The sequence below is a fragment of the Rhipicephalus sanguineus genome, chromosome 4 (genome assembly GCF_013339695.2).
Source record: "Rhipicephalus sanguineus isolate Rsan-2018 chromosome 4, BIME_Rsan_1.4, whole genome shotgun sequence".
NCBI lineage: Eukaryota > Metazoa > Arthropoda > Arachnida > Ixodida > Ixodidae > Rhipicephalus > Rhipicephalus sanguineus.
Genome location: NC_051179.1, coordinates 144,861,520 through 144,886,404, shown reverse-complemented (window position 1 = coordinate 144,886,404; position 24,885 = coordinate 144,861,520). Strand labels below are relative to the sequence as shown.

Sequence of the window (24,885 nt, the reverse complement as noted above, 5' to 3'; positions counted from 1 at the left end):
AAGCCCAGCTCGTCGTGTGTAGGGAAAGCGTTAACCAATCATTTGGTGGCAGGGTGTTTCCTGTACCGCCACTCTTTTGTTTCACCCAAATTTAACGTGATAATCACATTTTTGCTCCTAGCGTCAGGTTCTCAAAATGTTCCGTTTGTCTGTAAAAATGTAGTTGATGAATTCACCCTGCTGGTGCCAGTTTGGTGATCCTTCGGTGATCTTAACGGATAGAGCGATGGCCTCAAATAGGCAGTGGTTCCGAGTTAAATCCCCAAACCAGGACGAACTTTTCGTCATATAGGAAGCTTCACTTTTGGGAAATCCGTACGGATTTTCTTGAAGCCTCGTGCTACTAGAAGCGGGCAGGTGGCCAATTTCCCTTTTCATAACCCTTCTTCCATTTTGTGGAAGTTCTGCAGAACCTAATTGCCGCATGAATAGTCGTAATTTCTTTTCAGGCCATGACCTATTGAATTTGAGGTTGTTGGGAGAATTGCTGATTGCACAAAGTTTAACTGAAGTGAGCCAGCTCCTTGGAGAAAGCTCCTTTCCCAGAGTAAAAAAAAAGTTTGGGAGGATTGTTCACATCCATGAAAAGAAATGAGTGTCCCACTTCATCCTGCATGGAAGCAAACAAAGTACATTTGTTCTGGATCTTTTCTTTCTTTTTCTCTCAGCAGTGAAGTACTCGAGCACCACACCGAGTTGAACTGTGCAGCAGATGTGGCTTCGGAGGCAGTTAGCCGGCTTGGGGGAGCAAAGGCACCGACAGTTTCTGTCCCTTTTGTGGATCGTGCTGTGACAAAAACTGCGGACAACGCTGAAGTTCTGATTACTGACGATCCTGATGAGGAGGGGCAGATGGCCGATGCGCCGGCAGCAAGTTGCCAGAGGGCGGTTACCGGGGTGCAAACAAACGGCGTGCAAGGACTCGGGTAATTCTTTCATTTTGGTTTCGAATGGGTTTTGTAATAAGTGAACCATAGTTTAGCTGTTGCCATTGCTTAAAGCAAATCTGGACTTCATGATGCTACTGAAATGGCGATGCCACGAGGCCTCATGCAAAAATGTAGAACTGTTGTTGTCCTTGTTGTGAAGTCGTGAGATTCATTGCATTGCATAAGCTGCGATGTGTCATGTACAGGAACAGACATACTTACAACGCTGAAGATGGGCAGGGGACAGCATGCTCCCTAAGTACGAATTATATAGTTGACATAAGAAAAACTAGTTACAGGAGCCTGTTTTTCACGTGCATCACTTTCTTTGTTCATCTGTGCTGGAGACTACTTGCATTCGATAACCTTAAAGGGACCGACAACTGATTTTTCTCGACCCAGCTCTTTACGGCGCGACAGGAAGCTTACCCTTCGTAGCGTTTGTAGCTGCAGTGGTTTTTCCTAAAAGTACGTAGTTATTTTATAAGCAGTATTTTTCGATCTGAAAGGCTCCAAACACGCATGAAGGCTTGCTCCAGCAACGCTGAGAATTCATAGCAGTGCCGCATTTTTCGCGACTTTCAATGAAGAAATAAAAATATAAATCCTCTCACGAGATAAACAGGGTTGGTTTGAGTCAATGCGACGGACAATCTTTCCATCAGTGCAGTCATCTCATTTCATGTTCTTGGCAGTTGTCAGTCCCTTTAATGACTGACAAAATGACATGGTCTATTCAATATAAGCTTGGATACTGTAGCAGTAATTGTAAAGTGAAGGTAATGCTCGGTAGCGGGTCAAAAGCAGAATTTCTCAGTGGTGGTCAACTTCTTGAAGCTGTGTGAGAGTAGCATACCTGCCAAGTCTCCCGGATTACCCGGGAGACTCCCGGATTTTGAACATTTCTCCCGGTTGTACGGGTCATAGGAAAATCTCCCGGAAGTCTAGTTTTGCCCCGCTCGTCCAGTGCTTTGTCTAGCCACATGAGCAAAGTTGTCTGGCCACGGAGTAGAAAGGATTGTTCTTATTTTTTTAACGATGGTAGAAAGGTTCAACTCAGTTTCATTGCGCATGAAGTAGCTGTGCACTTTGTGCCGCAGTGCTGCCAACGCAAACGTGTCATAGCGCTGCAGCCACGTCTTGCCTGTGATGCGTACATAAAAATACATAAAAAAGGTGCGGTCTGTGTTAGCTAGGAGAGAGCGCTCACAAGAATTATGGCGCCAACACAAGCTCGTGATGCAGGTGGCTGTTGTTTGATGTCGTGACGCGAGGTGGGACGTTTCGCGTACAGATGCGCTTCACGCAATTTAAAAATTGATGCTAAATGTGTTATAGGTTATATCAGCTGTTAATATTTCGTAGATGATGCGTTTGTGTACACACAAATCTATCCCACAAGTTATCTCGCCTTCGAAATTTTGTGTTAAAGCCCAGCACTTGAAAGGGTAGCCGTTACCGATGTCTGTCGAGATAGCACGTTCGCCAGCGCTCGCCACCGTCCCCGTCTCAACGGCGCCCCTTATGGTTCCTTGCCCGACGAAATAACTGGTAAGCAAGCGACTGCAGGCCTCGCACGCGGAGCGATGTTATCGCATGTGCCCTTCGCGCGACGGTGACGGCCGGGTCGTTTCATCTCTGCTTCAACCGCGTTCGTCCCTAGCGCTAGCGCGCTTTTACTCGCACGTGAAACAGGCGATGCGTAAGTGATATTAAAGGGACCGACAACTGGCCAGAACGGGTGGTTAGATCCTGGTGGAAATGAAAAGGCCGTGAATTATAGTGACAGATTCCAGAATACTTTTCGCGATCTGAGTAGGATTTATATTTTTAAATCGCGTTTAAAAGTAACAAAAACCGGTATGCCGCGCAGCCTAGTGCGAGCGCCATGAACCAGACGTATGCAGTCTTAAGCGCTTTGTTGTACGTAGTCTAATGCTTTTACACGCACCAGATCGAGGGCTGAAAATTTGAATATGTATGTTATTGTCAATTCCCGTTTGTTTCTAAGGTAAAAGAAGTAAAGCATGAGATGCGGCGCTGCTTTCGTGGCTTCCAGGGAAACGGAGGCTGCGGCGCATGCGCGCGGCGTCCGGCGGCGTTTCCCGCGTAGCTCGACTCTCGTCTGCTCTCGTCGTATCGGACTTTTGAAGAGTAGCATGCGAGTTTGCGCTGCTGCTCGCAAAATGCCATCGACTTACTGCTCTGTGGAGGATTGCTACCACTTCATGAACAGCACTGCTGGTGTATCCTACTACTTGTTTCGCTTTCGAAGGCTTAGCTTGGCTTGGCTTGACTAAAATGTGATAAAGCGACCTGTGTACGGCCAAAGTACTTCTATAAGAAGCCCCAGAAAAACGCTATAACTATTGTAAAATAATTGAATAGGCTAGAAAGCAGTAGTCGCGGCACTGCAGGCTTTGCAAACGTAACATTGCCTTTTCATACTTAGGGCATAACTTGTCACCACTGCTGGCGTATAATCGCTATCACGCTCACCTCTCACTGTTTGCAGCATGTGATATTAAGACTGCATAATCGCTGCAGATCGAAAAACTCTGATTACAAATGTTTTACGGCGTTCTCCGCGTTATCACTCCGTGATTAGAAGCTCTGACCGGTAAGCTTACCATTGCACTCAAGAAAACGGGTACCACAAAAGTTGGTTGTCGGTCCCTTTAACGGTTTGGACTCTGTACAGGTCAACGGGGACCGCAAAATTCCGCTGACAGTGTCCATATAATTGCTATCGCAGTAATTGCTATCGCAGCGAATAGTGATTTGGTCGAATAATTTTGGATCAAATTCGAACGTATATATCACATATTATAAGGAAAAATGACCATACTTGTCGTGACCCAACTAACCTGCACAATATTTCTCTTTCATTCGAAAGTAGGCATCTGCAAATGTCATTCTTTTTGGCTCAAAGAATTTAGAAGCAACTTTGAATAGTAGCAGGATTTGACTTTCGTTGGAATCCAAGTGATAACCTGTTAAATATGCTACGTTTTAAAATTTACTATACTTAGAGCATATAAGCCACGGTAACAAACTTTTAAACTTAAAAAAATCATGAATCGATGTGAGGGTAATACTATGTTCATTTAACCTTGAAGTGGGGCTGCGCGGCAGTGCGGATTTCCCCTGGATAGGTGTATTCACGGCACAGCATTCCTCTACTGCAGTGAAACCATATTTACAGGGGGTTATACACAGACTAATGTACACCTATTCGTTCATTTTGAATACTTCGAAATTTCCAATAATTAAAATTCGAAGCAAATTCGAATACTGTAATATTCGTTAAAGTATTGGAAGTGCTCGAATATTCCCGCAAGCCTAGTAATTTAATTTAAATAGTGCTAGCTATGTGGCGTGTTTTACCTGAGGAAGTCTGCCAATACTGATTTATGCTTTACAGTTTAAACGTTATGTCACTGCGTTGTATCAGTTAGTGATTTGATGAGCAAAGAAAAAAAAGAACAATAGTATTGAAAGTCGTAAAGGTGGTAATTTTCTGTGATTATGCTATGCTCCCATGCACTAGTTAGAGATGGCGGTGGCATTGAGGGTTGGTATTTTATATTCACTTGCACCAGGATCTGCCATGGTGGCTCAGTGGCAGAGTGGTTTTGCTTCTCAGCTTGAGGACGCAGCTTTGGTTCCGGGCCAGGGTGGCCGCATTGCAAAGGGAGCCAAATCTACAACACCCTTGCGCTTAAATTTTTGTGCACATTAAAGAAACCCGCATTTTAAAAATTCCCATGAATTCTCCAACTGTAGCATTCCTCACAATTGTGTTGTGGTTTTGGCATGTAAAACCCCAGTATTTAAAGTAGAACTCACACAAATTTCAAATATTTTCAGATTGTTGCTCTAAATAAGAACACTGTTGTAGAGAACCCTAAAAAAGGGTATTGTGGTGTCTGGTAATTCATCGACTATATCTTTAATACCACATACCTTGAAAAAGTACTTAACGGTTTCGATGTCGAGGGGATGGCTTTGCTCAGTGACGTGTCATCACAGTGTGACGTCTCGGGGAGACAGCAACTCGCGACGTGCTAGCGGTGGATCTGTCATCTGCACATGGTGCAAGTAAACAACGATGAGTGAATTGTCATCCTGCAACCCCAACAGTGATTTCTGTGATTTAGGCTGCATGCAGGACACAGACTTTGCAAACTCGGTGGAACTGTGCTGACTCCTCAGGATAATGTCCATTGCAGTGGGGCTGGCTGGTGGGGCTGCGGTGAAAGACTTGAATCTTTATATTTCATTGTTGCATTGTGATGTGCGGAAAAACTGAGCGCAGGCGTCTTCTCGGGAAAGGCAACGTAGCGCAATGGGACAGTTAAGGGAAAGGAAAATAGTGCCGGGGAGAAGGGAAATGCCAACTATGGCGCCAGAGGGCCTTGTGGGAAAGGGCAGCAGCAACGGAGGGAAAAGCTAGCAGCAGCGCAGTAGAAGTGTTGAGGGCAAGCGCAGGAGGAGGAGGGAAGCTTCAGTTGCGGAGGGTGTTGAGAGAAATGGCAGTGGTGCCGCTGGGGATGAGGAGGATTCGTGCGGGCTCGGAGCTTCATTCCACATCACTGTGGGCCTTCAAAATCTTAGAAAGTTCTAAAGAACGCCTGTAATTCTTACTTTTCACCAACCTAACAAAAAGGTATAGCAGACAGCTAGAGGATTACGAGGGACTCTGTGAAAGCATCAAGGTTGAAATTCGCTTGCACTTTTCAGAAGTGGCCTCTCAATGCAAAGCCACACAGGATCTTTCACTTTCTGTCTTTGCTCTGTTGTAATGTGCATTGTGTATGTTTGATGTATTGATATTTGTGAAACGCAAAAGTAACGTGTGCCAATTTTCTAGTTTAGTGTTTCAAACTTTTCTGTTGAGAAGTGTGGTAATGTTGTCAATGTCGAGAAAGCGGGTTTCAAGTTTTAAGCTCTGAAATTTGTGCCTATGTGCCATTTTCTGGACTGCAGCATCATCACAGCGGTGCGGCGGCCATCGGATTCTCTGTCGGAAAAAGGTGAAATGGCTGGCCAGCCGAAGTCGCCACAAGCAACAACAGTTGATGGGGCAGTTCGAGGCACAGCACATACAACAGCTACTGTTGATGCCTCTCGTCTCGAGCAAGGACAGCAGAGCACGGGGATGTCGTGCCCGCCACGTGCTGCCTCAGGAATTCTCAAGAACGATGTTCTTTATGACGCGTAAGTTCTGCTTTGTAGGGTCGTTAACTGCGATGCCGTAGGGAGCATCTGTTCTGCTGTACAACTAATTCTTGGGCTTGTTGGTGCCTAGAGTAATCAAGAACCCTGTGATACGCGAGAAAGACCACTACCAGAAGAAAGTGCCTGTGAAGGTACTGGCCAGTAACCTCCACTACATTCACAAAAAGATAGCATGCCCAAGGCCATGACACATTCCTTTTAAAGCTTAGGACTTGCCCCCTTGCCATGACGAAGCGGTTTTGTGCATTTCAAAAGCAATCTAAAAATAGAAATCCTACTCAGATCCGTGCTGCTTCCAGCGCCCATGAGCTGATGAGAAAGAGATGGAGGTAGGAAGGGCTTGTAATGTGCGATAACTACTAGTGAAAACTGTTGTATTCAACATGGTGTTCAATGCTGAGGATGGAAGGAGGTCGTGGATACCGCCATGATTTCCAAAACGACGTACCTTTTTTCCTCTCTGAGTCATGGCTTGGCCTGCTGCTGGCTTCTGAGTTCTCTCTGCTTGGCCCACTACAGGCTGACAACTTATTTTTATGGTACAGTTAAATCTCGGTATAACGAACTTCAGGGGACCGCGGAAAAATGTTCGTGATTCTGAAAGGTCGTTATAGTGAGAGCCCCAAAATTTACCATAACAGTAGAATTTCAGTAACGCAAACGTCCTACCTTTGCAGTGGTACGTCCTTGAACTCATTTCTCACAATGCACACGTGAACGTCAGACAAGGCACGTTTATTGAAATAAAGAGAAACCTCGGTGATGCGAATCTCACGGGACCACCAAAAATATTCGTATCATCCGAAATTCATATCACCAGAAAGCATGGAAAATTAGCATGCGACAAAAGAAAGCTAGCGTATTCATTTATTGTTTTTCAGGTCCACAGCAACGTCAGGAAGAACCCTAAATGATTGTCAGTTAAGTTTTTAGATGTCGATAATCATACCAGCACTCCTAAACATACGGCCCGTACGCGCGCATTTAATTAATGAACCAGGTGCGTTGTGACGTGCGACAGCAGTAGCCCCTTCCAAATTTTAGTATGCTTTTTGCATGACACCGGACTGCTGTAGCGAAAGTAACAAAATAAGTGTTTAGACGCGATGGATCAAGGCTACAGAATTACAGAACCACGGTCCTGTGTTATGATTTTGTTATCGCGGAGGTGTTGGGGATGTTTTTTTGGGAGATTTACGGCCGTGCCCACACAAGTGCGACCTCAACGGTCGCGCATGTTAACGTTGTGAGGCTTGACTCCTTTGCCAAGGCTGTCCTCGCCTTCTTTCAGTCCTCGTCCACCTTTCATAGGATGTCTGTTGCACGAGGCAGGCACGTGTAAACACAGGAACAACGACAGCAGCCTGCGTCGACGTGTTAGAAAAAAAACAAAAAACATGGCGCTAATGTCCTCTGTAATCTAAGTGCGAAGGCACACGGAGGCACATTAGAGCCTCAAAGATTCGCGCACACAATCTCGGAGGCCGTGACGCGTCTCTGAAAGTTTATTCTGACTGTAGGAAAAGTGTTTTTCTTACACCGTGATTCTGACGATTTGGCGGTGCGATGCGCATGCCCACGCTTGCGTTCCAGCACTCACACATGCTTGGCGGATCTTCCGCGGCAGCGCGGACAGCACCTCTTCGTACCTCTGCGGTAGCGTACGTTCGTATCAAACGTTGTTGGGTGAAAATTGGTTCGCAACAGCCGTACTCCATTACATTGCAGGCCAATGGGCCTTGGCCGGGACCAACGAAAAATTTGTATCACCCTAAAATTGGTATGAGCTGTGATCGTATCACCGAGGTTTCACTTAGTCCGTGATCGTTTTTTGATGGGTGCAGCACAAACTCTGCTCCAAGAACGATTCTAGACGTCCGCATTTTTATGCACCGCTTCAGTCGCTGTGCCGCTTTTTCCTATGAATATGCGGAGTTTCCTCAAGTAGTCCAACGCATCTGTGGCCGACACGGACTCTTCGCGATCGTTGGGTGCTACCGTAACATTGTTGTCCATGTCATCGCTGCAATCCTCATGCTGAGTCTCTGTGCTCTGGAAGCTCTGCAGGATGTCATCAGTCGTAAACTTCGCTGATGTCCACGTCGCCTCGTCACTCTCGACATAGTCGTCAAATGTGACTGAGGGATTGACGGCTAGCTGCTCGGCCACCTCGCTCTAGAGATCGCTGGAACTTCCCTCCGCTGCCAGTTCATCACTTTGTGGTTGGCCATCTGTTCTTATCAGGCCGGCCTTCTTCCAGCAGTTTTGAATGGTGGTGGATGCGACACTCCACCATGCGCCTGTAAGCATTTCACAGCCTCCCGGACGTTGATGGCTGTCGAGCGCTGTAGGCGCAGGTTTATGAGTACCCACTGAACAAGGCGCTTCCGGAAGTGCAACTTCACGCTCCTTATTATTCCTTTGTCCAGTGGCTGAAGTACTGATGTGCAGTTTGGCGGCAGGAACTCAAGACGCACATCAGTAAGCCGAATGTTCACGATGTGCGCCGGCATATTCTGAGAATCGCCGATCCGCATTCGCTTCCTTGATGGGGCAAGCTGAGATTCGTGCTGGTGCTTGAAGATCTTCTCTTTATCTTTGAGAATCGTGGCGATCGTCGATGGCTTCTTTCTTCCAGTCTTCTATTTCACGAAGAATGTCTACTTTCTCACTCAAAGAAAACTGCTTCCGCTTCTTCGCCATAGGAGTTGTTGAGCTCATGGCAACACGAACGCCAGCATGAACTTCCAACACAATAAAATACGCAGAAGAAAAACAAGATGGAGAGGCCTGATACGGGTGACAGCATGCGAACAACTTATAAAGCATAAAGCACGAACACGGGCACCCACTTCAGCATTGGCTATTGTACTTTTTTTTTCTTCTCCCGCACCGTCTCAGGTGTTGAGCCCATGTTCCCCGACACTCCGCTTACAAGACCTGATGCGTGGTTGCAACGGAGAGTGAAAAAAAAAAAAGGCCTCCGCCCGTGTCTTTCTCCTCCCGCGCCATCTCAGTTTTTTGCGGGAGGGCATCCGCGTCGTCTGCTAGCTTAGAGCTCCGACTGCCATGACCGATGCACTGAAATCTAAGAATCGTCGCATTTCGGGATATAAGTTTTTAGTACTGAGGCGTTGTTAAGATGAAACGGGAATCAAATAATGATTGTTATTCTGAAATGTTCGTTATTCTGAAGTTCGTAGTAATGAAATATTTTTACATTGAAACTATAAGCAGTCGGCACGGGATTTCTTAAAAGTTCATTATTCTGAAATGTTCGTTAATGTGGTGTTCGTTGTAACGAGGTTTGACTATGTACCAGTTTTCTTTAGAGCAGCACAAAGCTTTACCACTCACAGTGCCTAATCAAAGAATGGTAACGTGGAAAATACTGTGGTACATATTTTATCAGAATACAGTCGACGACCGATAATTCGGACTCCACGGGGAACCTAAGTAAGTGCGAATTATCAAATGTCCGAAAAAACGAATGCGTCAGAAAATAAATACTCTTATTGATACTTCAGTGTTCCGGTGGCCAAGAAAAGTTGCCATGCGTTGCTGCACCCACTTCCGCTTACATGCAACCAAGTCCGCCTGTATCTCCCCTAGTGTGATGTGATCGCTGTGCGGTGACGAAAGAACACCGAGGGCTCGAGACGAGGCCTGTCACCGTATTACACTACGGTGACAAGCCCCCTCACTATTCCGATTACACTACGCTGATGGGCCCCGTCACTCTTACGATAGTACTGCGCTCATGGGTTCTGTCACCGTGGTCACTGCCTTAGCAGCAAAACGCTTTACCGCAGACACATTCGACAGAATGGTGGCAATAGCAGCAATAGCAATGCAGCGGGAGGATACAGGAACCGGAATGTAGGATGCTTGCGATGTCGATACGATTTCCCACAGTTGACCAGTGCCTCCAAGATTGGCATTTTCAATTACAAATCTCTGAGGCCATACTTTGTATAGTATGGGTGCCAGAGGAGCTGATGGCTGGCGATTCGGCGTGCGCGACAGTCTCAGACAGGGTCCGGATTATCGAATTTAGATCTGGCAGCTGTCCGAAATATCGGTCATCTTTACACATTACTTCTATGGGATCATCGCCGGTGCCGCGCGACTGTCCAAATTACCAAGCATGTCCGAAATATCGGTGTCCGATTTATCGAGCGGCGACTGTATTTCAATCCGTAGCATCGATGAAGTCTTAGGCACAACAAAGTGCTTCAAGCAGTGGTAGGTGAGCGCAAAGTAATGATGTGTTTGTCAAACCTGTGTTGTTGCAATTCGTGTTCATGCTCAACATGTGTATGTCCTGCTTGACACGTTTTTTTGGATCCCCTAATTGCCGTGAAGGCAGTGACACTTCTCGACGTCTACTCCTTTTACCGCCTAATAAGCGGAGAATAAAGCAGGGATGCCCAATAATTTACAGACTAATTTTAAGCACCTATTATGGTGCACCTAGGCAACAGCACACTACGCTCAGCATTCTGAACTGCTCCTTTGCACAGTGCCAAGGCTTGTCGGCCAGGCAGCATGACAAACCGATTTTCGTGAATTTCAAAAGCAATTTAAAAATAGAAATCCTACTCAAATCATGAAAAGAATGCTTGATTCTGTCACTATAATTCATGGTCTTTCCATTCCCACTAGGATATAATCGCACATTCTGGCTGGCTTACACACTTTTATGCGAGCACCACCTTCAGGGTTGCTCGTAGAGCAGAGGAGCAATGTACAGTGGAACTTCGATTATACGACTTTCAGGGGACCGCGCAAAATCGTCGTATAATCCGGGCGTCATATAATCGAAAAACCGAGAATATAGGCAGTGACGGTCATTTTTGCCCCACAACAGCGGGCACATAATGCCTAAGAAAGTCCGCGGCACAAACGTACGCTGCTCCGAGGAACGTAGATTAAATTAATTGAAAAAATGACAACCACGCATTTTATCGGAGGTGTGAACGAACCTTTATTTCTCACCTTTTAAAAAAATCTGTGATTTTCTTCTGAGAGTTTGCCCAGCCACGACGCATCAGCTTTCTTTCGATAGCTGCAACATCTGGCAGCAAGTCGCCGATCTCATCGCGTGCGCAAGCAAACCGCCGAATGTGGTCGACGTAGCACAACACGTCCGCGTAAGTCGGAACGGACACGCTAGCCTCTGCAGCGTCGTCCATCTCTTCCTCGTCGGAAGTTCCCGCAGTGTCGGGACGCACAGTTTCGATAATGTCATCCAGCGACACTTCACTGCACACTGCAACGTCGTCGTCGGCACCAACATAGTCCGCGAAAGGTCCAGGCAGCTCCAGGCTGCCGAACTCTGGTTCATCGTCAACAGGCAGTGCAGCTTCACTGGTAGAACAAGCACCACTTCTATTAAAGCCGCAGTGCCTGAAGGAGTTGGCGATAGTTTCTGGCGTGACTGCGTCCCATGCACTAGCACTGTAGTGCATTGCGTCAAGCACAGAAAGTTTCTTATCCAACTGCTTGCGTTCCATGCCCGCCAGCCGACGCTGCACCAGAAACTTCCGATATTTCTGTTTCATGCACTTGATGACGCCAGCGTCAAGTGGCTGCAGCTGGCTAGTGCAATTGGGGGGCAGAAATACAACTTTCACATTTCTCAAATGCGACATATCTGATGGATGGCATGGCGCATTGTCAAGCAGAAGAAGAATCTTTCTGTCCTTAGCCCCCATTTTGGAGTCCAGCTGCTGCAGATATGTAGAAAACATAGCAGCCGTCATCCAGGCTTTCCGGTTGAACGTGTACTGGCACGGCAGCCTTTTCAAATTCTTGAAGCATCGCGGCTTCTCAAACTTGCCGATCACGTCTTTGCTTCGCTTACCCCCGTGACGGCTCTCTCCTTTGAATGCCAATGTCTGTTCTGGCTGCATATTATAAAATAATCCAGTTTCGTCTGCGTTGAACACGTCGGACGGTTTGTATTCCCGTATCGATTCCGGCAGCAATGCAGTCCACTTTTCTACAGTGTCGGAGCTGACTGACGCGCTCTCTCCACAGCAGCGGCTGTACACAACTCCACTGCGTTTTTTAAAGCGATCCAACCAGCCATTGGAGGCTTTAAAGTCGTCAATGCCGCAGCGCAATGCAACTGTCTCAGCCTTCTCCTTCAAAATTGCGCCATCCACGGCGATTCCTGAACTGCGGGCCTGACGCAACCACTCAACGAGGGCCTTCTCCATGGCAGCATATTTGCCATCTTTCGCGGCCTTCCTGTTCAGGCCGAACTTTGCCGCATTTAGTAGGATGCTGTCCTTCTTCGCGAGGATTGTTTTCAGCGACGACTCGGGAATGTTCAGGTCGCGGGCAATGCTGGCCTTTGTTGCTCCGTTCCGCTTCTCTGCCTCCTCGATTATGCGAAGCTTTTCTCCGAGCGTCAGCGGTTTTCGGTTCCGCGACATTGCGAGACGCAGCACTCGCAACCAAAAGTTCGAAAGCTTCCTCGCACACCAATGACCGAACACAGAAAATTTTGCACGCGGACACAGCAGCTGCGGCGCAGCACAACCAACCGATGAGGCAAACACGTGAAGGAATGGCTGAATGGCAGCACGGCAGTAGGCCTATTCGATTTGCAAGCTTCGACCAATCGCGAGCGGCTAAAACGCCCCAGCCCTCTGGTAGCTAGACAGCGGCGAGTTCCGGTTCCCGCGGCTGTCGCAAACATTGGCTCAACAATCGCCGTTCAACACGTCCGGTATAACGACACGAAATGTAGTGAAAGTTATCGTATACTAGAAAGCGAGCTCGAGATTATCTGCCATGTTATCTGCTCACAACGGTCACTGCGGTCACAACGGTCACGGTCACTACAAAACCACCCAAAAGAAGAGAGAGAGAGAAAAAAAAAAGCGACAACGGAAGTGCGCAGTGCAGTGCGACAAAACGAATGCGCTCCGGCTGGCTCCGGCCAACGTTGGCTCTGGCTAGCTATGGCCGACCGCGTGTCGAAAAATTGAAGAGGCCCTCCTCGGTTTCCCGACTTTTTTCGCCCGGCCGCAGTGTGTTTGCGTGCCAGCCCGCGTCATCGTAGGTCTTTTTTTTTCTCGGACAGTCCAGCAAAGCGTCGTACGAGGCGGGGCCGGCGTAAAATTGCGTCGTACAATTGAGGTTTTTAATACATTATTTCTATGGGGGTTTTGCCGGGACCAAGCCAATTCGTCGTAAAACGCGGGTCGTCGCAGGACCGGGGGACGTATAATCGAAGTTCCACTGTACTGCAGAAATTGGAACAGGCTTTGCTGCTGGCTGGTTGCAACTATATTAGCCCTTTCACACGGACAGCTTTAACTGCGGTCATTTTTAACCATGGTTTACAGGATTACCTGCAGTTAATGTGAACGTGGTTTGCCATTGCTAGACGGGCCCAGTTAACTCATTTGGGCAAGCCAACGAAATCACATACTTATTTGGTCAGCAAGAACTTCGGTCACGTGTTCGGCAAGTTTCATGGTACAAGACAGCACCTCTACACCTCCGCAACTGTGTAGTCAACCGTTCCACCTTCGACTGCATATTCAGTGTTACGAACAACGTGAAAATCAATTCCCCTCAAAAAACTTGTAGCAAGAGGGCTGTACCCTCTTGCTAACCCTGCCGAGGATGGAATAGCTTTGTTGTTGCGCATTCCACGGCGAACCTTGCTTTTCACGACTGTAGTCTCGTTCCATGAAAAGCCTCAAACAACATGAAGCGGCTGATTAACTTGCGCTGGTTCACAGCTGGTACACTCGCAGCTTGTCAGTTTCTTGGTTTGTGAGGGCCATGCTTGCCTAGCTCGGCCTGCGATAACCTTGGTTATGACACTAAGTGCGGTTACGTCTGCTGTGTAGCTACCTCTAACCGTGGTTAACCGTAACTGTAGTTAGCTTAACCGTTGTTAAGGCTGTTCATGTGACCGGGGTACAAATAACTCGCAAACTAGGCATAAACTAGTGCTTTTTATTTTGTGGAAGAATTTAGAGCGTTCTTCTGGTAAATGCTCAGAAATTCATTTGCACCGCAGCACATAACCAACTCGTTAACTTTTTAGGTGTGTTTCAGCATGTGTTGAAGAGAAGAAGTTTGCAATCTGAATGTCTTCTTGCAGTTTTCTCCCGGCTTTGTTCTTCAGTAGCGTTTTGTTTTTGTTGCAGCAGCTTGACAGCGAAGCCAAACAATCTGGATGCTATTTCTAGTGCCAAGGTCTGTCAGCATGCCAATGCAAAGGAGGCCACCAGAGTACAAACAGATGGAACGGTGTCAGTTTCAGCAACTTCCATTCACAGCTCTGACAGGAACAGGTGAGATTTAGCTTTTTTTCTGCATGTGCTCTAAAATTGATGATGTGACATTGCAGGCTCGAAGCAAATTCAGAATCGAAGCAAATTCAAATACTGTAATATTCGTTAGAATATCGGATGTGCGCGAATATTCGCGCAAGCCTAGTAATTTAATTTAAATGGTGCTAGCTATGCGGCATGTTTTAGCTGAGGAAGTCTGACTGTACTGATTTATGCTTTACAGTTTACACATTATGTTACTGCATTGTATGAACTAGTGATTTGATGAGCAAAGAAAAAAAAGAATAATAGTATTGAAAGTCGTAAAGGTGGTAATTTTCTGTGATTATGCTATGCTCCCATGCACTAGTTAGAGATGACGGTGGTATTGAGGGTTCGTATTGTATATTCACTTGCACCAGGATCCGCCATGGTGGCTCAGTGGCAGAGTGGTTTTGCTTCTCAGCTTTAGGACGCAGCTTTGGTTCCGGGCCAGGGTGGCTGCATTTCGATGGGGGCCAAATCTACAACACCCATGTGCTTAGATTTTGGTGCACATTAAAGAAATCCGGGTTGTAAAAATTCCCCGTGAATTCTCCAACTGTAGCATTCCTCACAATCATGTCACGGCTTCAGAGTGTAAAACCCCAGTATTCAAAGCAGTACTGGCACAAATTTCAAATATTTTCAGATTGTTGCTCCAAGTGTCGCGAACCCTAAAAAGGGTATTGTGGTGTCTGGGAATGCATCGAATATATTTTTAATACCACGCACCTTAAAAAAGCACTTACGGTTTCGATATCGAGGGGGTGGCTTTCCTCAGTGACGTGTCATCGCAGTGTGACGTCTCGGGGAGACAGCAACTTGCAACGTACTAGCGGTGGATCTGTCATCTGCACTTGGTGCAAGTAAACAACGATGAGTGAATTGTCATCCTGCAACCCCAACAGTGATTTCTGCGATTTAGGCTGCATGCAGGACGCAGACTTCGCAAACTCGGTGGAACTGTGATGACTCGTCGGGATAATGTCCATTGCAGTGGGGCTGGCTTGCAGATGCTGAAAGTAAAATATTTGACACGTGTTGTCTGACTCCGGTGTGTGGAGAGCATGAACACTGCATACCAAGGAAACAAAAAATATCCCTCTTGCGATGTCTCAGAATTGTGTCAGTACTGCTTTAAAATAATGCAATTGCACCAGGAGTTACTAGTTAAACTCCAGTGCAGTCCATGTTTGAGAGCTCTGGCCCTTGTGAATACTTCCAAATGCTGGGATTTACTGTCAGTCATAGGTCGGAATTAAAAAAAAGAAACGTTAAGGTGAAATACTTGAGTCTCTATGTTTCATGGTCGCATGCAAAGTACAGAAAAACTGAGTGCAGGCGTCTTCTCGGGAAAGGCGACGGAGCCCCATAGGAGAGCTGAGGGAAAGAAAAATAGTGCTGGGGAGAAGGGAAATGCTAACTGCGGCGCCAGAGGGCCTTGTGGGAAAGGGCAGCAGCAGCAGAGAGAAAAGCTAGCAGCAGTACAGTACAGTAGAAGTGTTGAGGGCAAGCGCAGGCCGAGGAGGGAAACTTCAGTTGCGGAGGGTGTTGAGGGAAATGGCAGTGGTGTGGCGCTGGGGATGAGGAGGATTCGTGCGGGCTCGGAGCTTCATTCCATGTCACTGTGAGTCTAACAAGGCTTCCTCCTTCACATTTGTGGAAAGTTCTAAGCATCCCCTGTGATTCTTTTTGACACTTTTCACCAACCTAACAAGAAAGTATAGCAGACAACTAGAGAATTACAGTAGAACCCCGCTGTTACGTTCCTCACTGCTGCGTTTTCCCTGCTGTTACGTCGTTTTCCGCCGGTCCCGGCATAGCTCCCATAGGATACAATGTATTGGGAACCCCGCTGTTACGTCGTAACTGTCGGACCGTTCCCGTATGATACGTCGCGAAGTGCGCCCGGAGCCGACCGAGTGACTACCAAAGAGAGCGGCCATGGTGCATTTTCACGCAGCTTGGCCTCGTTTGACCGTAATATTAGCCGCATGAGAGGCGCAAGCAACAGAATCTTTCAATTGATGCAAACAAAAGCATGGCCTTCGAGATTCAAATTGCAAAGATGGCGTCTATGACGTAACTGCTCGCGAAAGCAAGGCCTTCGAGATTGGCATTTACTATTGACAAAAGCATAGCCTCTGAGAGTTGCATTGCACAAACATGGCGTGTATGACGTAATTGCTTGCGAAAGCAAGGCCTTCGAGATTGGCATTCACTTCTGCCATCGCGTTGGCGTAGACTCATCATCATCGTTATTTGTCGGAGAACGGGAGGAGTTCGAGCTGGTTGTTGGAGCTCGCATGGTCGTGCGTGCGGTTCGCGGTCGGACTCGCCGCGCCGGTCGTGATTGCGTGTGCTTAGTTCTTTCATACCTACAGCTGTTGGTGTTAAAAAAATCACATACGTTGATTACATTTCTGTGGATAAGGCCGTCCTAAGCTCCGCGTTTCTATCCATCGACTAGATCGCGGCTGAGCGCGCCAATTTTCGTGCTGCTCGTAAGAATTGAAATAAAATTCTGTACCACTAAATATTTTGCCGTTTTTCCTGTTTTTCGGCTCTTACGTTTCCCGTCTCTTACGTTTATTTCCTACGGTCCCTTCAAAAACGTATCAGCGGGGTTCTACTGTACGAGGGACTGTGAAAGCATCAAGGCTGAAATTTTCTTGCATTTATCGGAAGTGGCCTCTCAGTGCAAGGCCACACAGGATTTTGCACCTTCTGTCTTCGTCCTCTTGTAATATGTGTTGTGTATACTTGATGTACTGATATTTATAAAACACAACCTGTGCCAATTTTCTAGTTTCAGTCTTTCAAACTGCCCCGCCACGGTGGTCTAGTGGTTATGGCGCTCGACTGCTGACCCGAGGGTCGCGGGATCGAATCCCGGCCGCGGCAGCTGCATTTTCGATCGAGGCGAAAATGTTTGAGGCCCGTGTGCTTAGATTTAGGTGGACGTTAAAGAACCCCAGGTGGTCGAAATTTCCGGAGCCCTCCACTACGGCGTCTCTCATAATCAAATCGTGGTTTTGGGACGTTAAACCCCAGATATTATTATTATTATTATTAGTCTCAAACTTTTCTGTTGATATGTGTGATCATGTTGTCAATGTCGAGAAAGCGGGTTTCTTCAAGTTTTAAGCTCTGAAATTTGTGCCTATGTGCCATTTTCTGGACTGCAGCATCATCACAGCGGTGTGGTGGCCACCGGATTCTCTGTCGGAAAAAGGTGAAATGGCTGGCCAGCCGAAGTCGCCACAAGCAACGACAGTTGACGGGGCAGTTCGAGGCACAGCACATACAACAGCTACTGTTGATGCCTCTCGCCTCGAGCAAGGACAGCAGAGCACGGGGATGTCTTGGCCGCCACGTGCTGCCGCAGGAATTCTCCAGAACGGTGTTCTTTATGACGCGTAAGTTCTGCTTCGTAGGGTCGTTAATTGTGATGTCGTAGTCATTTTTAACCATGGTTTACAGGATTACCTGCAGTTAACGTGAACGTCGTTTGCTGTTGCTAGATGAGCTCAGTTAGTTCATTTGGGCAAGCTGGCGAAATTGTGTAACTTATTTAGTCAGCAAGAAGTTTGGGCACACATTCAGCAAGTTTTGTGGTGCAAGACAGCACTTCTGCACCTCCCTGACAGTGCATTGAATCGTTCCACCTTCGACTGCATATTCAGCGTTACGAACGACGCGAAAAAGCAATTCACCTCAAGAAACTTGTAGCAAGACCTTGGTTATGACACTAAGTGCGGTTATATCTGCCATGTAGCTACCTCTAACCGTGGTTAACCGTAACTGTAGTTAGCTTAACCGTTGTTAAGGCTGTTCATGTGACCGGGGTATAAATAACTCACAAACTAGGCATAAACTGGTGCTTTTTATTTTATGGAAGAATGTGGAGCGTTCTTCTGGTAAGTGCTCAGAAATTCAGTTGCATCGCAGCGAGCAACCATCACGTTAACTTTATTGGTGCGTTTCAGCATGTGTTGTAGAAGTCTGCAATCTCAATAGAGTACAGTGGAACTTCGATTATACGACTTTCAGGGGACCGCGCAAAATCGTCGTATAATCCGGGCGTCGTATAATCGAAAAACCGAGAATATAGGCAGTGACGGTCATTTTTGCCCCACAACAGCGGGCACATAATGCCTAAGAAAGTCCGCGGCACAAACGTACGCTGCTCCGAGGAACGTAGATTAAATTAATTGAAAAAATGACAACCACGCATTTTATCGGAGGTGTGAACGAACCTTTATTTCTCACCTTTTAAAAAAATCTGTGATTTTCTTCTGAGAGTTTGCCCAGCCACGACGCATCAGCTTTCTTTCGATAGCTGCAACATCTGGCAGCAAGTCGCCGATCTCATCGCGTGCACAAGCAAACCGCCGAATGTGGTCGACGTAGCACAACACGTCCGCGTAAGTCGGAATGGACACGCTAGCCTCTGCAGCGTCGTCCATCTCTTCCTCGTCGGAAGTTCCCGCAGTGTCGGGACGCACAGTTTCGATAATGTCATCCAGCGACACTTCACTGCATACTGCAACGTCGTCGTCGGCACCAACATAGTCCGCGAAAGATCCAGGCAGCTCCAGGCTGCCGAACTCTGGTTCATCGTCAACAGGCAGTGCAGCTTCACTGGTAGAACAAGCACCACTTCTATTAAAGCCGCAGTGCCTGAAGGAGTTGGCGATAGTTTCTGGCGTGACTGCGTCCCATGCACTAGCAATGTAGTGCATTGCGTCAAGCACAGAAAGTTTCTTATCCAACTGCTTGCGTTCCATGCCCGCCAGCCGACGCTGCACCAGAAACTTCCGATATTTCTGTTTCATGCACTTGATGACGCCAGCGTCAAGTGGCTGCAGCTGGCTAGTGCAATTGGGGGGCAGAAATACAACTTTCACATTTCTCAAATGCGACATATCTGATGGATGGCATGGCGCATTGCCAAGCAGAAGAAGAATCTTTCTGTTCTTAGCCCCCATTTTGGAGTCCAGCTGCTGCAGATATGTAGAAAACATAGCAGCCGTCATCCAGGCTTTCCGGTTGAACGTGTACTGGCACGGCAGCCTTTTCAAATTCTTGAAGCATCGCGGCTTCTCAAACTTGCCGATCACGAGGGCAGGAAGCTTTTCAGAGCCGTCTTCATTAGCGCAAAGCAATACGGTAAGACGCTCTTTGCTTCGCTTACCCCCGTGACAGCTCTCTCCTTTGAATGCCAATGTCTGTTCTGGCTGCATATTATAAAATAATCCAGTTTCGTCTGCGTTGAACACGTCGGACGGTTTGTATTCCCGTATCAATTCCGGCAGCAATGCAGTCCACTTTTCTACAGTGTCGGAGCTGACTGACGCGCTCTCTCCACAGCAGCGGCTGTACACAACTCCACTGCGTTTTTTAAAGCGATCCAACCAGCCATTGGAGGCTTTAAAGTCGTCATTGCCGCAGCGCAATGCAACTGTCTCAGCCTTCTCCTTCAAAATTGCGCCATCCACGGCGATTCCTGAACTGCGGGCCTGACGCAACCACTCAACGAGGGCCTTCTCCATGGCAGCATATTTGCCATCTTTCGCGGCCTTCCTGTTCAGGCCGAACTTTGCCGCATTTAGTAGGATGCTGTCCTTCTTCGCGAGGATCGTTTTCAGCGACGACTCGGGAATGTTCAGGTCGCGGGCAATGCTGGCCTTTGTTGCTCCGTTCCCCTTCTCTGCCTCCTCGATTATGCGAAGCTTTTCTCCTAGCGTCAGCGGTTTTCGGTTCCGCGACATTGCGAGACGCAGCACTCGCAACCAAAAGTTCGAAAGCTTCCTCGCACACCAATGACCGAACACAGAAAATTTTGCACGTGGACACAGCAGCTGCGGCGCAGCACAACCAACCGATGAGGCAAACACGTGAAGGAATGGCTGAATGGCAGCACGGCAGTAGGCCTATTCGATTTGCAAGCTTCGACCAATCGCGAGCGGCTAAAACGCCCCAGCCCTCTGGTAGCTAGACAGCGGCGAGTTCCGGTTCCCGCGGCTGTCGCAAACATTGGCTCAACAATCGCCGTTCAACACGTCCGGTATAACGACACGAAATGTAGTGAAAGTTATCGTATACTAGAAAGCGAGCTCGAGATTATCTGCCATGTTATCTGCTCACAACGGTCACTGCGGTCACAACGGTCACGGTCACTACAAAACCACCCAAAAGAAGAGAGAGAGAGAAAAAAAAAAAAGGCGAAAACGGAAGTGCGCAGTGCAATGCGACAAAACGAATGCGCTCCGGCTGGCTCCGGCCAACGTTGGCTCTGGCTAGCTATGGCCGACCGCGTGTCGAAAAATTGAAGAGGCCCTGTGGTGGCAGCGCGGATACGAACTCGGTTCCTCGGTTTCCCGACTTTTTTCGCCCGGCCGCAGTGTGTTTGCGTGCCAGCCCGCGTCATCGTAGGTCTATTTTTTTCTCGGACAGTCCAGCAAAGCGTCGTACGAGGCGGGGCCGGCGTAAAATTGCGTCGTACAATTGAGGTTTTTAATACATTATTTCTATGGGGGTTTTGCCGGGACCAAGCCAATTCGTCGTAAAACGCGGGTCGTCGCAGGACCGGGGGACGTATAATCGAAGTTCCACTGTATAAAGTAAGGAAGAAGCAGTTTTCCCCCTGCTTTATTCCTCTTCAGTAGTGTTTGGTTCTTGTTGCAGCAGCTTGATGGCTAAGCCGAAGAATCTGGATGCTGTTTCTAGTGCCAAGGTCTTCCAGGGTGCCAGTGCAAAGGAGGCCACCACAGTACAAACAGATGCAGCGGTTGCAGTTGCAGCAACTTCCATCCACAGCTCTGACAGGCACAGGTGAGATTTAGCTGCATGTGTTCTAACATTGGTGATGTGACATTGCAGACTTGTCATTTCAATGCCAAGCAAAGTTCCAAACTCTCTAAAGGGGCCTTGCAACACTTTTCCAAGTAGTCACTGAATGCCTTCATTACAAAGAGCTAATTGCCTTGCGAGTCGACTGCCGCAGAAATATTTAAGATCCGCCCAAGTACGAACGGAGTTACCGGGATTTGTCACATGCTTCAAGCACTTTCTCTCTTCTTTCATTCCAGCGAGAGCGCTGAAAGCTATGCAGGGAGGGGTATGACTAGGGGTCATGAAGATGCGTCTGTTCTTCAGCGCACATCATGACTAGAGACGGGATTTTAGGCAAATGCCTATTTTGTTCCTTGCGCTCCTATCACGGCATTTTGATATAGGGGCATGAATTAGAGGTTAAGAAGGGCTTTTATAGTGTTTTTATAGTGCCTATAAATGCCTATATTTGGTGTTAGTGCCTAAATGCTTACAAATGCCTATAAATGCCTATTTTGAAAATTGGCGCTTATAAGAATGCTATTTAGCCTCAAGTTTCGCTCCCGGGTGCAGTTTGAGACTGTTATTCGTGCTAGTGCACAACATCGACTGTCCGGAACTTTAACTTAGTCCCCTAGTTCTTCCAACTCCTGGAAACAACCGCTAGCAGCAGAGTGGGACACACCGGCGAGAATTCGTCGCCGCGCTGACATGGTGCGAGCGGTTGGCGAATGCGAAACCGCGGAGAGCCGTCAGCGGAAAGCAGTGCAGGGCAAATAACAAAATGAAAAGAAAAATATGATGTGCACGCAGCTTTTGTTTTGTTGTAATTTACCTTTAAAAGTATTCACTGCACTAGTGTTGCCAGAAAGTTTTCTCGTCGGGATGTGTATATGGGGGGGGATGTTTAACCATACTGTATGTTTGTGCGTGCGTTTGTATGTGTGCATGTATATATGCACATGCAAAACTGAAGTATCTTTTGTTTAGTGGAGGGGGGGGGGGTGAAGGGGTTTGAACAACCCGCCTGGCTACGCCAGTGGTTCACTGCCAGGGGAGAAATTGACTGTGCACGATATCCCTCTCTTCTGGTCTTTCGATCTGGCTATACACCAATTTCACAAGGAGGCTGCCATTTTTAAAGCTCGCCACCGCCGCAGCGCCGTCTAGCGTCTGCGATGTTTCGCCGCCCTTCCGATGTGTGGGGTTCCGCGCCGGTGTATGCAGCGTATACGCTCAATTCACAAGGTATTGCTATTCTTCGCGGCACAAGGGCAAAACACAGCAACGCTTCGCGAGTTTAAAGGCGCTGATAAATAATCACTTAGCTGTCAGCTTCAAAATGGCTGAAACAGCAAGCAGCGGCGGCCCACCAGACGTTCCCGCAGCAGCGCCGACGATGAGTAGAATGCCAATGCAGTTCTTAAGCAGCATCTGTAAATTGGCAATTACTTTGTATGCTTTGTTATTGCTGACCTCGGTGTGGTTCTTGGAATATGCACTATAAGAGAGCGTTAATATTTAGGACAACTCGAAGTAATCGGAGAAACGTAAATGGAAATGAGCGAACACGTAGGCCATTGTCCGGCTGCGCGCTAGGTGCGCGCATTAGTGTTTAAGATGACTCTCGGGTTTCCATGCCGTGATTATGCATGTTAAACGTAACTCTATTCCCTAACAGACCATTTGGTTCCGCTTAGCACATCGCAATACAGTGTTCATGGAACGACAGGAGCACAAACACCGATGCCTGTGTTCATTTGTGTCGCCATCGTAGTTAAAAGCTTGTGGCCTCTGATCGTTGCACAGGATAAGAAACAGATGTACGACGGGTGAGCTCAAAATTCGGCGTAGAAACAACACGATGATAAAATGAAAATAAGCCTGTTGCATGTCTGGAAGCATGACGTGGCGTAAGTTCGCTTCGGCGCAAGCCGCCGCCACTAGCGATACGCCAAAAGGGCGCCGCTTTTGGTAACATTATTGTCAGTTTGTTTTCTGGCGAGTATTTGAGAAGCATTACGACGAGCGCACATGTCCAAGTAACGACCTGGCCTTAACGAACGTGGGCCGATTATTCACGACACCCAGGTTGCCGCGCGAAAAAAAACAAAAGGTGCGGTTGTCATAACGCTACCTTAGTTATCGTCACAAAATTGTCAAGTTGAGAAAGAACGTGCTCTCGATGAAACGTTAAGAGACGCGTACCTGCGCTAAAGCACATGTCATGCAGGCCTTTCTGTCATGTAGATTGGAAAGTGCTAATTCGATAACCTCGAAATTGCACGCACAAAGATGGAACATTTTCTAACTGCAGGCATTGTAAATCATGCGTATTCGCTTTCTTCGGAAATGTACAATCTCGCCGACACTTTCCAGCTCGCAAGTCAGGACGTTGTCAGAATAAAACTTTGGATTTGGCCAGTTGGTTCATCGCTGAAAACTTTGATGAGTAGCGCGAATAATGGGGACAGTGAAGGCACAAGAGAATAGGATGGGCGCAGATTTCCAACTACATTTCAGAAGGCCATTACAAATGTATATAAATGCACACTGCTCATACATGTCACACAAATTTTTGCCAAGAGATCGTACAGTAAAAGCTCGTTAATTCAACACCCGTTAATTCGGAAATTCGGATAATTCGGACGGCTCTATCGGTCCCGGCCAAAGTGCATGTTAATCTATGGGACCAAACCTTCGTTAATTCGTCAGAATTGGGCTTCGCACCGCTTAATTCGGGCGAATGCTGACGGCTGCCGCTACACAAAAGTGTGGTAAAGCAGCGCTGGACCACTGGAGCGAAACCGAAAAACCTGAGTGACATCGCCATCGTCATCAACTAGTGGGGGCGATCGCAGCGTCACCGAACCGACCGAACGTCGGCGTCTTCTTTCTTCGCTCCACTGCGCCTCCGACGCCATTTTCCCTTGTGTTGTGTCGGCACAGTCGCTTCTTGCGGAGTTCTTTTTTTGCCCGTTGTGACCGTGTTTACATGTGAGGCCCGAACATGCGGCAGTAGCTGACGATGGCATCGACGAGGTGTCAGCCGAGTCCACCGACGATGACTGCCCGACCTTCGATCATAGATATGACCCTCTAGGACTATATCGATGATTGTGTCGCCACGACTGGTCTCCTGCCCAATCAAGAAATTATTAATGATGTCGCGACCTCATCGCACCTCACGGGAAGTCTCGGAGGCGCTTTTGATATTAGAGGACGTTTGCCTGAGCACTTCCGACAGTTTGCGTGCTGTTGGCCATTTGGAAGAGTTAAGAAAAATTGTAATGTAAGCCGGAATCTGTGCGAAAACGCAGACGACCATTACAAAATACTTCAGCAAATAAAGGTATGCTTCTCCAACTTGATTTTAATGTTGTTTTTCCTGTTCATTCGTTAATTCGGCATTCTGTTAATTCGGACATTTTTTCCGGTCCCGTGAAATCCGAATTAACGAGCTTTTACTGTATTATTAACATTGGAGCATGATGTGCTTTTCGCCGAGTTCGTTGTCTATCGCAACAAACTCT

At 47.5% G+C, this 24,885-nt stretch overlaps 1 protein-coding gene across 1 annotated transcript in view; it reads left to right on the top strand.

The window, feature by feature from the left end:
- LOC119390784 (uncharacterized) overlaps positions 1-24,885 on the top strand; it is a 71,861-nt gene that overhangs the window by 42,573 nt on the left and 4,403 nt on the right. Inside the window, exons 7-9 of the mRNA XM_049415369.1 lie at positions 669-926; positions 17,704-17,934; positions 21,206-21,352. Coding sequence (XP_049271326.1) covers positions 669-926; positions 17,704-17,934; positions 21,206-21,352 — 636 coding nt within the window. The remainder of the gene's footprint in view (positions 1-668; positions 927-17,703; positions 17,935-21,205; positions 21,353-24,885) is intronic.